The sequence below is a fragment of the Macrotis lagotis genome, chromosome 8, assembly GCF_037893015.1.
Source record: "Macrotis lagotis isolate mMagLag1 chromosome 8, bilby.v1.9.chrom.fasta, whole genome shotgun sequence".
Lineage (NCBI taxonomy): Eukaryota > Metazoa > Chordata > Mammalia > Peramelemorphia > Peramelidae > Macrotis > Macrotis lagotis.
Window position 1 is genome coordinate 20,884,303 of NC_133665.1, and position 14,532 is coordinate 20,898,834.

General features: G+C 36.6%; 1 protein-coding gene across 1 annotated transcript in view; it reads right to left on the reverse strand.

Annotated features, from left to right (window-relative positions):
* Window positions 1-1,063: 1,063 nt before the first annotated feature.
* LOC141495136 (muscle, skeletal receptor tyrosine-protein kinase-like) overlaps window positions 1,064-14,532 on the reverse strand; it is a 123,391-nt gene continuing 109,922 nt past the window's right edge. The window contains exon 9 of the mRNA XM_074196119.1: window positions 1,064-3,771. Within this exon, the coding sequence (XP_074052220.1) occupies window positions 3,538-3,771 (234 nt within the window). The 3' untranslated portion in view covers window positions 1,064-3,537. The remainder of the gene's footprint in view (window positions 3,772-14,532) is intronic.

Consider the following 14,532-nt stretch of genomic DNA (forward strand, 5'->3'; position numbering starts at 1 on the left):
ATGGTTTTAGGTATAGGGGTCATTTCCTACCGAAAGTCTATATATCTAAATAAGGTCTGCCATTTTGTTCATTTGATAGCATAAGATAAAGATATCTCTAAACTTTCCCAGGGGTACTCACTCCATAGGGAAATGTGACATATTGAATATTATTATATTGGTTAATGATAGTGTTTTAGAATTTTGCAAAATATTTTACAAATTTTGGGGTGGCTAGGTGGCACAGTGGATAGGACACCAGCCCTGGAGTCAAGAGTACCTGAGTTCAAATCTGGTCTCAGACACTTAATAATTACCTAGCTGTGTGGCCTTGGGCAAGCCACTTAACCCCATTGCCTTGCAAATACCTAAAAAAAAAAGAAATTTTACAAATTTGGTCTCATTGAACCATTTGAACAAGAAAGGAAAGTTTGTATTTTGGATTGTTTCCCTGATGCTTGACTATAGAGTGAGAAGTTGCCCATTAATGAGTTCCAAATGTCTTGGATTCAAAAATTTTCAATACTTTTCTGAGAATGGAAATCTTCATTAAAGTCACCATCTCAAAAGTTAATGTTCCTTTTTCTTTTCTGAGCCCTTCCTTTTTATCATTTTAGAACTTTGAATTCTAAATAAGTTCTTCATGTCAAAACGTTACTAGAGGAAAATGAATGAGTAAGGAAAAGAGGAGTAACTGTTCTGTGAAATAGCTATTATAGGAATGAAACTTCCCATTTTATAGAGGAAACTGAAGCTCAGCAAAGTTAAGTGATTTCCCCAAAGTCACACAGCTAGTAAATATCAAGGGCAGGATTCAAATTTGGGACATTCTATCTGCTTCATCATGCTATTTTTTCCAATACTTGCATAGGGGCATCTTAAACCAGACCCTCATTATATGTATGTGTATGTATATGTATATATGGGTTTATAATATAAAGTATTTGTTCTGTATATATTATTTGCATATATGTGTTATTGGTGTATACAAATATGTATATGATATATGTTTATATAGAATATATTATATATGTATACATATAATTATATATATATATTTATACACACACACATATAGATATCTTGTTATCCCCAAGTGGATCTGATGATTATGTCAGTTTTATATGTTAGTTTAGAGGTATAGTTTTTTTTGCATTATATTGCATTATATTTCAGAGATCTAGAGGGGAAGGAACCTCAGAGGTTATCTAATCTAATCCTTTCCTTTTTCAGATAAGTAAACTGAGTGCTAGAAAAGTTAAGTGACTTATCCTAGGTCACAGAAGCAGTAAGCTTTCAAGACCAAATTTGATTCCAGGTCTTCTGACTCCAGGGTCAGTGGTCTTCCCACTGTACTTCATCTACTTAAATGTAAAGTAAGATATATGAGAGATGGAGGGAGAAAAGGTGTGTGATTGTATTCTAGTGCCCCAACTCCATTACCTATTTCATTTAGAGATACTTGAGCTAGTATCCTACTGTAAAGATCTTTGATAATTCCAGGGATGCCTGGAGAGGAGAGACACAGATATACTTTACCTCAGTGGGAGGAAAAACTTTACTGTGGGATGAAAATAATGAACATTAAACTGTTCAGTTGAAATGAAGGTTTGGGTGATTCAGAAGGCCCTTGACACAGCTAGTTCAAAAGGCCTTGTGACTAGAATTCTGGCCCTGGAGTTAGGAAGATCTCAGTGAAAAATCTATCTATGTTTCCTCAACTGTAAAATAAGGATGATAACAGGATCACTTTAAGGATCAGATGAGATATTTATAAAGCACATGTTATGTAAATGATTTTTCCATTCATTCATCTTCCAATCCTCCTTTGTTCAGACTATACCCCATATCTCAAATAACAAAACTAGTTAGAAGGGCCCCCTCCTTAGACCTCAGTACTAATGGGAGTTCCAGTGAGCACACAAGAGCCACGTAATCCAAAGAGAACTGTTTCTCATCTTCTGTGCAGAGCAGAGAAGTGAATGGCTGTCTTATCATTGCAACAAAGATAGCAACACCCAGAGTTCTGGGCTTGAGATCAGGATTAGGGTTCATGTTGGGCAAACCCCTAGCCTGCAGAGCTTTTGCAGACATGTTCTGATCATCAGATGAATTTCTCTAAGCCTGACACTTCCTGTTAGATAAACACTTTACATCTTTGGGAATCCCATGCATACTTTGAGAGGCTTCTTGGGGGAGGGCATATTACAAATTCACAGAGCTTAGGGTTTTACGGAAACTTAAGAAGTCCCAGAATCCTGCCTTTGGGAAGGTAAGAACTTCATTGCTCTTTCATTTAAAAAAAAAACAATGAAAACTTAAGTGACCAAAGAGGTCATATCTTCTCAGTAATTTAGAGCACTAGAGAGTTCCCTTGGGTTCTGAGATTAAAGTCTGGACACAGAGCCAGTTAGTCAGAAGCAAGATTGGAATACAGGTCTTCATGATTCAAAAGAGTTCAACTTAGTATTCACCATACTCATTGCCATTTTGGGGTACTGTTTTTCTTTTTTGTTTTTTTAAGTAGGGAATGGAACTGGGATTTACTTGGTACAGGAAATGTGTAGATGAAGAAGTTCCTTCTACAAATACAAGATGGCACCTTAAGCAACCTGTAGAGGATTGCCTAAAGCACAAAGAAGTTAAATCTACTTGATTGAGGTTCCACAGTATGTCTGAAGTGAGACTTGGCTCCTGGTATTCCTAATTCTGAGCTACTACTTGGCTAAGTTCGCTGTCAACAAACATTAAGCACCTACTATGTACTAAGCACTTTTCCCCTACAGTATCTGGCACATAATAAGGTTTAATGAATGTCTGTTGACTGTGATTAGGATAGGCACAGAGCCTGGAACTGAGAAATGTTGTGACTTGCCCAAAATCTCCAATGAGTATGACTTAACCTTACTCTTCCTGACTTTGAAGCTACTTCATGGTAGTTTCTAATAAGTTTAAAATAGGACTTAAACCACACAGACCCCTCTTTGTGATACTTTTTCTAGGTGAATTCCACTTTTCCCCAAAGTGACACATCAGTTCTACTTCCTTGAGATACCTTAGTATAATGAAAAGAACTGAATTTGGAGATAGAAGATTTAGGTACTTCCTAGTTGTGGCATCCTGGGCAAACCCTTTGCTCTCTCTGGGCCTTGGTTTCCTGGTCTATCTCTTTTTATCTATAAAATGACTAGAGAAGGAAATGACAATCTACTCCAGATTTTTTTTTGCAAAGAAAACTCCAAATGGGGTCATGAAGAGTAGGGCAAGATCGAACAACAACATGGATCCCTAGACCATTTCCATAATACCAAACAAGGTAAGAGAAGTTAATTCTAGCAATTTTCATATGACTTTGAGGTGGAAAGAAAGTCATTAAAGAAGTCTCTTTTTTGTGGAAGGCTAAATTCACATAGATTCCACTAGGACTTCAAGGAAGCTGTACATAGGTTCCCCAATGACAGGTGAATCAACCTCTGAAGTGCAACCCAAAAGCAAGAAATAAAACAGGGGCTGTAGGGAAAGGGAATTTATTCCTGTGCAAGAGGTTACAGAGTTGAGTCATTCTTTCACTCCTCTTCCACCACTGGATGAATGCAAACTGCCAATGTACAAGCTTGAGCTTCCAGGCATACCTGCTATGCTGATAGTAGCTGCAGCCTTCATGGTGCTGAATTTCTCCCCATGCTTGTTAGTAGCTATGCAAGTGAACAGGCCTGGCTTGGTGATCAACAGCTGCAGCTGGGAATCAATCACTCTGTCTTTCACACTTTCTAGAATGGACCCAGCAGACACCTGGCAATGAAAGCAGACATGGAAAAAGAAGTAGGTCAATAAATTAAAAGTATACTGCATTGCTGAACTGAACTGGCCTTTGGAGCTCGAAGACTAGTTTCTAGCCTAGCTCTGTGTTTCAGGGAAAATTATTTAGACTAACACATTTTCTCCATCTGTAAAATAGGGATAATATTGTGATACTACTGGAACTTAGAGCCAGAAATCTAGATTCTAGATGCAACATTTCCTGGCTATTTGTCACTGGGAGTTACATAGACTAATGCATTTTTTTTCCATCTATAAAATAGGGAGAATTATGCTGATATTACTGGTCCTTAAAGCTAGAAGACCAGATTCTAGGCCATAACATTTCCTAACTATGTCACTAGGTAAGTTATCTAGCCTACCATATTTTCTTCATTTGTAAAATAGGACTAATGATGCTGATATTATGGACCAAATGGGTTCTTGTTTTTTGTTTTTGTTTTTTAATTTAAAACTTTTCTTAAAGGTAATTTATACTTTTTTGCTGTTCTGACTTTGAGAAACACCAGCAAATATAAGCAGTTGCTAATACAAAGGACAGAAACAGACTATATATAAAGTTATGAATCTCCAGTCTAATTTAACACTTTAGTTTTAAAGCTGTCCTATCTGTGTCTTCTTCTAAATTTCCTTCTATGCATTTACACAAATGCTTCTAAGACCACAGAATCCTTGTAAAGAAAGAGCTTTAGCTCACCTCCACGCCCCATTTATTTATTTTTAGGAGAATTGCAGTTTTATGAATGGGAACTCTAGGTGTGGAAATTTCCTTATAGAAACAGGTCTACAGAAACCTTTGGGACTTAACAGTCTAAGTTGCCAGAACACTGGGATGTTAAGCAACTTGCCCAGGAGTCATTCAGTCACTATGTGTCAGAGGTGAACTACCTCTCAATACCTCTCAGAGACCCACATAAACATATTCATTGTCTCAAACCTTTTAATAAAGGCTATTTGGGCTGGCTTGTAGCCCAGCTACAGCTACAGCCACAGGTGTTATGCATCTTTTTATTCAGACCCTATCTAATAAAAGAAATCTTTGTAAAAAGAAACAAAATCATAGATATTAGTTCTACAGAAGGGCATGTATCAAAAATATGTATCTTAAGTGAGATCAGAAGTTCTGAACGAAAGTCCTAGTTTCTCAGATGAAATGAAATTACTGCCAAGATTAAGGGAACAATTCAAGTGACCTGATTCCCATACCAACACCTTTTCTGAGACAGTAAGCTCCCTTTCCCTAATAGCAGGAAAGTCTTGAGGGGTGGGTAGGGAGGGCAGTCATTTACCATTTGGAGCAGTTTTCAAGTTGGAAGGAACCTTGGAGTCATCTAGACCAATACTCTCATTTTACTGAGGTAAAAAATAGGGACTAAGAAAAATCAAATGACTTTTCCTGAAGTCACAGAGAAATGAGAGAAGTAGAATCTGAACCCAGGTCTTATTGTCAGGCTATTTTCCACTATCCCTTGTTGCCTTGATGATAATAAAGTTTAATAATAATAAATAGCCTCAAGTTTTACTCCCATGAAAAGAAATGTCCCCAAAATGGAGAATAAAGGAATATGAAAGATGATTTTTCCTCTAAGATACTATGATATTGCTTTGAACCAGTGTCTTCTACCTATATAGCCTACATTTAGCTAGCTCTGTAGGGTCAATTTATTTGTCCTGAGATTTCAGAGGCAAACTCCATTTATGTAATCAAGTTACAGTTATGTAGTTATGTAGTCTGGTAGCTCAGTTAAGCCTAGTCCTCATTACCAGGTGCGTCAATCGACATTTTTAGTTGCTAGTCTTTGTAATCATCAATCTTTACACACACATATATATATATATATATGTATATAATATATATACATATATATATATATATGTTTTACCTTGTCTTCTTACTTCCATCTTTATTTCCCCATTTCTTTCTCCTACATCTCTTTTCTCTCTCTGTGTTTTCTTTTTTTCTGAATTACTGGGGAAGGTATAAGAAAGTTGGTCTGAGGATAAGCCATGCTGAAAACATTGGCCAAGAGAAGAAGAATCAGAACAACAGCTCTGAGACCCTAAACTAAATCTGGTTTCCTTTCCTCCCTCTCTAGAGGCACTGGTCAAAGCCACTATATGGGCCAGCAGCAAGTCCTATCTTTAAAAGTAGGTAATGGGGTGGCTAGGTGGTACAGTGGATAGAGAACTGACCCTGGAGTCAGGAGGATCTGAGTTCAAATCTGACCTCAGACACTTAATAGTAATCACCTAGCTGTGGCCTTGGGCAAGCCACTTAACCCCATTGCCTTGCAAAAGAATTTAAAAAAAAAGTAGGTAACAGAATTTCATCTGGTTAGCTTTAATTATTTTTGGAATTCTAATTTTTTTTCATTTCCAATTCTTGACTTAATATTGCCCTTAATGGTAATCACAAAACTCTGCTTTTACTTTAAAGAAGGATGTAGGTACTTTGTTATCTGTGAGAGGTTTCCGTTGCCAGATTGAATTTTGGGGCATTTTCCTTAACATCTGTATGGAAATAGCAGTGCTGAGAGAAAACCTTCTTTAAATAGTCATAAAGATGAAGGTTACAGTTCAATTTAGGTTATTGTATTTATCAGGACCCTAATTTTTACCCATCCTGGTATCCATGGAATAAGCTATGAAAAGATTATAATTATTCATATTTTCAGCAACTATCTTCAATCAATGATTTAGGACTTTGCAGCTTATAAATTACTTTTGATGCTCATTACTAAGAGGTACTAGAAGGTACAGTGGTTACAGCTCTAGGTTCAGAATCTGGAAACCTCATCTTCCTAAATGCATAACCAGTCTCTGACATTCAATAGCTGTGTAACCCTGGGCAAGTCACTTAACCCTCAGTTTCCTTGGTTCTAAAATGAGCTGAAGAAAGAAATGGCAAACCACTCAAGTTTTGTTGCCTAGAAAACTCCAAATGGAGTCACAGAGTTGGTTACAACTGAACAACAACAAAAACCTATGTGATCTTGGACATGTTACTTAACTTTTAATAAGAATTTTCATATGCTGAAAAGAATCTCAGAGGCCCTCTAATTAAATGGCAGAGGGCAAATTAAATGGCCCTGAGATTCATTTTAGTGCTTTATCCATAATCTTATGAAAATTCTTCACAGCAACTTCATAAGACATCAAGTTTGCAGAACTATTATTTTTCTATTTTTTAGTTGGGAAAACTAAGGGAGAGAGAGAGAGAGAGAGAGAGAGAGAGAGAGAGAGAGAGAGAGAGAGAGAGAATAAATGACTTGCTGGGAGTCACACAGATAATAAGCATTTTAGATTTTAGTCAGGACTTGAACCTAAGTCTTCTAGACTCCAAATATATCTTTCCACTCTACCCCCCTCCCCATTACACCAATATAATTTTTTTTGAATGACAGAAGTTGATAGATTCTTTGGGGGTGCTATTACAGAAAAGAGAAAATTCTCACACTCAATCAATCCAGTTCCAAATCTTTTATGCTTGTCTTTAAATGGGAAGTAAATGCCTAATAATGTTATTATGTGAATAATATACTCTTATGTTATTGGAAATTCTTGAAAAGAGCTTTTACCCTTTTGCAGAATCTAGTTACCTTTTATAACAAATAGACAGGAATCCTCTGATCTTTTCCTAAGGTTGCTCACAACTCACACTTAGTTCAATCTTTCCCCTGTGTCTTCCCTAAGAGCTCTGTCTTATAGGAAGAAGCAGCAATTTCCTCCCTGCTCAGACCCATAATCTCCTGGACCCCATCCAGGTGCTGAAACAGTTAAGCCCTAACCTAAGTGTAAGGGTTGCAGGGGCCCACAGCCTGTTAAGAATTCTCTTAAATGCTTTCCCTTATGTTTCAAATGGTCCTGGGTTTATTCTGTAAGTGACTCATGCACTGAAAACTGTTACTTATGGTTAGAGTTTATTTTTCTTTCTCCAGTGTTCATCTGACCAATTGCTTAACATTTTAAATGACCTAAAAAAACCCACCTTTTCTCTCCCTTCCATATAGGTCTCCTGTCATATCAAGAGGGAACCATCAAAGGCATGTGTTTAGGCTAGATCTCTCCAGGCAAAGTAAAGTAGTGAATTGAGGATATTATTATGTCTGGGTAGTTCAGGCAAACCCCCTGTTTTTTTTTAAGCAATCAAACTTCCCCACAGGGCAACTCAGGGAAATTGGCCTGGAATAACTGGATGATCTACAATCTAATTCACTTGAAGGGTTTCACTTCATGTTGGGTGAGGAGATGTCAGGACAGGTCAATGTACAAAAAGTAATTTCCTTGCTAAGCAGGGTGGGGACAGCTATTTAGTGGGTGATAGGCAGCTGCTGCAACTTTATCTAGGAATGTCCCTAGAAAAAACAGAGATATCACAGAATTTTTCTTCTACACCCCATCCTCCAACCTCCAAAGTCCATCAGTTCTGCTCAATTTATCATTAGGAATATATGAAGAATATCATAAGGTATTTGTGTGGGGACATTTACACAACAGAAAAACACCAACAGAAAGCACAACAGAAAAAACTCAAGATTTTTTGCATATTATTTATTATTGCCTAAACTAGCTCTAGGCAACTTGGTGGCTCAGTGGATAGATCCTTGGACCTGGAGTTAGGAAGATCTGAGTTCAAATATGACCTATGAATACTTATTAGCTGTGTGACTTTGAGCAAGCCACTTAACCTCTGTTTACCTTAATCCACTGGAGAAGGAAATGGTAGATCACTTTAGGATCTTTGTCAAGAAAACCCTGTGGTCAATGCGGTCCCTGGGGTCATGTAGACTCAGACATGATTGAACAAATGTGACTCTTTTGGAGGTAGCTAGAAGGTACAGAGGATAGAACACTGGTTCCGGAGTCAAGAAGACTGAATTCAAATCTGACTTCAGACATTTAGTAGCTGGGTGACTCTGGGCAAGTCAAGTTAACCCTGATTGCCTCAGTGTCCTCATCTGTAAAATAAGCTTAAGAAGGAAATGACAAACCACTACAGTATCTCTGCCATGAAATCATCATCAGCAACAACAATGACAAACTAACTCTTATTGTTAGAATTTTCTATTCTGTTTGCTGAGTTTTACCTGACTTGATTTGTTTGTTGGAATAACCCCCCACCACATACCATATACAAGACTTTCTTCCCACGGCAATGTTCAGTAAATTTCAGAAAAAATATGTAAACATTTTCTTTTGAAGAAGATGCCCTTTCAAGGAGATCCCTTTTTCTTGTTATAAATACTGAGGTTTCAATCTCTGTGTTCTTTTCAGCTACAAATTTCCTCCCTGAGTATCTAGTAATGACTGACAAAAACAAAAGGGAGAAGGGGAATTAACTACTCTTTAGAGGAAGTTGAATTTTTGTTTCTGGGGCAACTGAAAAAGTTTCAATTCTCACGGTTCTTTGGGTAATGAACTTAGGGTCATTTTAGACTTAGACTTGGTAATGGTGGCATCAAAGTATCTACAGAAACAAATCCCCCATGTTTTCTCCATCTATCCAGTTTCTGCAAAAGGGTCACCAAGATATCTTATGCAGATTTTGCATCTCCCTCAGCAGCCATTAGAAAGCTCTGCTCATAGAAACTATTAAAGTATCCCTTGAATTTAAATGAATGTCAGAAAGAGTAAAGCTTTTTTTTATAACTTGAATCCAAAAACCCAATTTATATGACTGATAGACACTAGCTGTATTACCTAAGGCAAATTCCTTCTCTTTTCTAACTATAACATCTTCATCTGCAGAATTAGAGAGGTCTCTAAATTCCTTTCTACTTCTGTGACTCTTTGCTCTTCTAAGTAATTAGGAGGATAGGGAAAAAAAGAATTTACATAGTGTCTACTCTGGACCAAGTACAGTGCTATCACTTTATAAATATTTCCTCATTTTGATCCTCGCAACAACCCTAGGAGATTGGTGTTAATTATTATTTCCAGTTTAGAATTGTGGAAGCTAAAACCTGCAGAAGTTGTGACTTGCCCAGATCACAGAGATAGTAAGTATCCAAGGTTGGATTTGAATTCAGGTTTTTTTTTTTTTTGACTCCAGATCTTTTTGTCTCTAGTCCTTAGCTGCTATCCATAAGAGTGCTGTGAAAAGTTTAGAAAATGTCTTTTTAAATATATATATACGGTTTTTTTTTTACAGAATTTCAAACTATACATTCAAAGACACCTCACTCAACTCAGGAAAGTCTGATTCAAGCCTGGGACTATAGAGGTTCTGTGACTAAAGGCAGGTAATTTAACCTCTAAGTGTAACTCCTTAAGAGTAGAAGTTGTAGAGATAAAATTAGAAGAGCTCCTTCTAAGACTAAATCTATGGTAGTTCATTTTTTTTAATCCCAATGTCCCCATCACATAAATTATGGAGTTAATGTTGCCTTGAACATTGATTCTGGAAGCATTTCCATACAAAGAAGATAGTCACTGAGAATACTGGAGATTGGCTAGAAAGGAAAGAAGGATGAAGCAGTGTGAGGAAAATGGTGAATTTCAATTTGAATTTTTAAAAGAATGGACTTTTAATATTTAGTGCTGCTGCCTTTAAAGGTTCCATTCAATGTATAGCCTTAAGATTCATTTTTTGTTTAAAAAAATCATTTTTAAGATTCCCATTGAACTTTCACAAAACTATTAATTTTCTTGTAATTTTATCATCATACATTTTGAATTAGTGGCTGTCTTTGTCTTAAATCTCCTATAGAGAACAGTCATAGATTATAAACTCTCTCAAGGCAAAGATTGTCACTTATCTTTCTTTAAAAAAAATCTCTCTTGGCTGAGGGAAAGAGAGGGATCTTTATTAAGCATTTACTATGTTAAAAAATATGATCTCATCGGATCCTCAGGACAACCCTAGGGGGATGGATGCTATCATTATTCCCATTGTATAGCTGAGGAAACTGAGGTAAATAGAGTTTAAATGATATCCAAGGTCACACAGCTAGTAAGTGTATAAGACAAGATTTGAACTCCAGTCTTCCAGATCTCAGGTCCTGCACTTTTGTTTGCATACTGTCTCCCTAATTTGATTGTAAACTGCTTAAGGGCAGGGACTGTCTTTTGCCTCTTTTTGTAACATAATAGACGCTTAATAAATGTTGATTGATCGATCACTAATCTCTGCATCTTCTTACATATAGATGCTTTAAAAATTGGTTGTGAATGACTGAATGAACAGTTGTCCCATATTGTCTTCATTTTGGATCTCAGGTTAAAACCCAACCTTTGCTAACATGATTTTGTGATTTCCATTTCATCATTTTTAAAATAAAGGAGTTGAACTTGATGACTCTGAGACTCCTTAAATCTTTAGATCTATGAGAATATTATAATTCATTTTCCTCCATATTGTGACAATAAGGCTATCTTCGACTCAGACCTTATCCATACTTAAAAGATTAATGAAAACTCAATGAACTAGTGGCACAGGATTTTTAAATTCTATGAGGTTCTGCCATCTGGTATTCCTGAAGTCTCTGGCACATACATAGGTCTGATTGTTGGCCACAGATGTACAAAGGTTTCACAGCATGATCAACAAAAGTGAGAAAAGGGGTGTTTATGCTTTTTTGGAACCTTCAGGACTCCAGCAGATAAAGCTACTGGACACTAGCTTCAACTCAGGTCTAGGTTGATTCATTGATTGTTCCTTGCCTGTTTCCTATTCTTCCTCTTCTCTACTCCCACTAGCCAGTATCAGATCTGTGAACTTACAGTGCACTTCCCAGTGGAAATTGCTATTGTTATGCTACAGCTGTGGCTGCTTCCCTACCAATAGATTTTTGCAATAAGTTTAATTTCTTCTACTTTTAATTTAGTATTGGTTCATACAGCTCAGTTTTCTTTTGTTCCTAGGTAGCTCTACCAGTGTAAAACTTGGCAGTAATAGTAACTGACTGTCTCTGACCAGAAGGACATTGAATGTACTTTTGACTTCTTTCTTGGAGCTATACTGTTTGTCTACCTAATTTCTATTTTAGCATTTGGAGTCCTGAGGCTGTTCTGTCCCTTTCCTTAGCAGTACCTTGGCTTATTAGATTTTGGTTTTAATTAGCAACCTGAAGAAGCCCAAACCACAATTAATTATAACATCTTTCTATTCTAGCAGATACTCACAGAATCTCAGAAAGAAAATTCTTGGATGTTTAACTAACATTGCATTCTGTTTTAAATTTTTATTACTCATTATTTTTGTGTCATTGCTATATGAATCTTTGTTTCTTTTTACTGGAAAAAAAGACAACTTTTTGTGGGTTATAGAAAGCCCAAGGATTGACTGCCTGAAATTTTGAGATTAATAGTCTAACCCTCTTGTTCTATAGATGTGGAATATAAGGTTCAGAGAACCTGAAATGCCTCCTAATTGGTAACTGCACTCAGCTTATCCCTTTAGTAATTCATTCTCCACATAGTTGTCAAGTTGATATCCTAAAATGCAGGTCTGAATGTGCCTTTTAATATGCTCTAGAAGACTGAGTGGCTTCCTATTGCATTTAGGATTAAGTGCAATATCTTGTTGTGATACTTTAAAACTCCTTAAAAATCTTGCTCAACCTTGTATTACATTATGATGTGTTAGATAATTTTAAATTATTTCCTATCATATTATATCTCCTAAGAATGCTGTACCATCTCCCAAGTCTTTGCACTGGAGTAGACAATAAACTCCTTATTTTCATGGTTCCTCTGACCACTTAATAAATTCTTGTTGCTTGATTGAAAGACGGAAAGGGACATACTCAAGGTATCTCAGTTAAGTGGTTGCATCACAAATAAAATCCAGGTCTTCTGACATGTACCCCAATGTTCATTCACCTACAGTATAGTGGAACAGTTTGTAACTACAATCCTTCCTTTCTTCCTGTGAAAGACTTTATATAACCCCTTGGCAAAGTGGAATAGAATTGAAAATGACCTTGATAATTTGAAGAAAATAGCATCAACAGACTCAGACTCTTGGGCTCCATTTCTACTGGAATCTAAGTTACTTAACAAATATAGCAGTTACTTTTTTTGAGAGTAGAAATTTGTTCATGTAATGCCTTGCCATAGTGCACAGGGATTAGAATTCACTTAAGAAAGAGGGAGAGGAACTTTACAAATATAAGACAAAGAAGAAGTAGATTTGTACAAGTATAGGAGGAAAAAAAGATGTGGAAACTGGAAGATTATATTCAAAAAACAAAAAAGCAAAGAGGAGATATTATTAAAATGATGTGACCAGAAGTCCTTCATTAGACAGGGCCAATCCAGAATCTGATTTCCTGCCCTGGATGGAAAAATATCTCTCATGTCCTACATTAACATTTTTTTGTTACTCCTCAGGCCTTACTGCAGCCCTCCTGTCCCTTTTTCTTTGGTTAGTCTCCCATTCTTCCTCCTCCTCCTCCTCATCTTGAGACCTAACCAATTTCGCTTACTCTATCCACTTTATGAAACTCTTCATTATTATGGAAAGCGTGGGTTCTTTCATCAAGCTTGTGACTATAACCAGAGTGGTGGAGACTGTCCTTCCTGAAAAGCCTTCTGAGGGGCACACCCTGCTGGGCAGCCTCCCTCACAGTTCTTTCACTCCCTTCCCTCTCTGTCCCAGCTGCTTTGGCTGGGCTGAGATCTGGACACTGTGTGTTGAAGAAAAAGCCTCACTGGAATGAGTAAACAGAATTGCAATATGTAGGAGCCAGGAGGCAGTCCTTCTCCCACCCTGATTTTTCAACATTTGTTGGCTTTTTATTAGAGCATGGAATTTATTTGTAAAAGTTGTTACTTTTGTGAAATAAGAAAAACACTTATAAAGGATCCTGAGAGAGTAATTAAGATGATGAAGAGGATAGGTCATAGGTGCTATGAGAAAACATCATGACAATAAGAGTTGTTTCTTACATATGATATTGCATCTCCTTTCTCCATGACTTTGAATTGTCTTTTCCCCATAATTGGAATATATTTTCTCCTCACCTCTATATCTCTTAGGATTTTTGGTTCCTGTTAATTGCCATCTTGTACTTGAAGCAATTACCTTGCCTTTCTATATCATCTTGTATTTTTTAAAATATCATTTGCATAAACCTATTATGCATGTTATTTCTGGGTTAGAATCTATGTTCCTTGCAGATAGATATAATTTCAATTTTTGTACTCCCCAGCACCTGGTACATAGTAGCATTTAATAAATGCTTATTGATTGATTAGCCTAGAAAAGAAAAAAAAGCAAGGGAATGAATATTTAAGACTGTGAAGGAAAAGCAAACCCCATACAAAGAATTAATACTTATATTGTTTTGAATTTGAATGATAACATAAGACTTAAAACATATTCTTTGCACTGCAACAGTGTCTATAATTTCCACTAACACAGTTGCTCCTTGGGATAGGACTCTGACTCCACTGGTTTGTTAACAGACCTTAACTGAATTCAGTTTTGAACATAATGAGTTTAAGATGTCTATAAAATGTCTAGTTCAAAACGTCCAATGAGTAGTTGGAGATGTGAGACTGGAGACTGAGAGAGAACTTAAGCTGGTCAAGAAGGTCTGAGAGTCATTTGCACAGAGATAATAGTTGAATTCACTTGGAATAGAGAAAGATTCAAGCAAAAAAATGCCAATGCAGGATTTTCTGAGATGTTTTTTCCAGCCAGTACAGGAAATAAAATTCTGGACCAGCACTGTCTAATGAATGATTTCTGGTCATATCATTTCTATAAAAGTTCCACTTTGCTTCTTC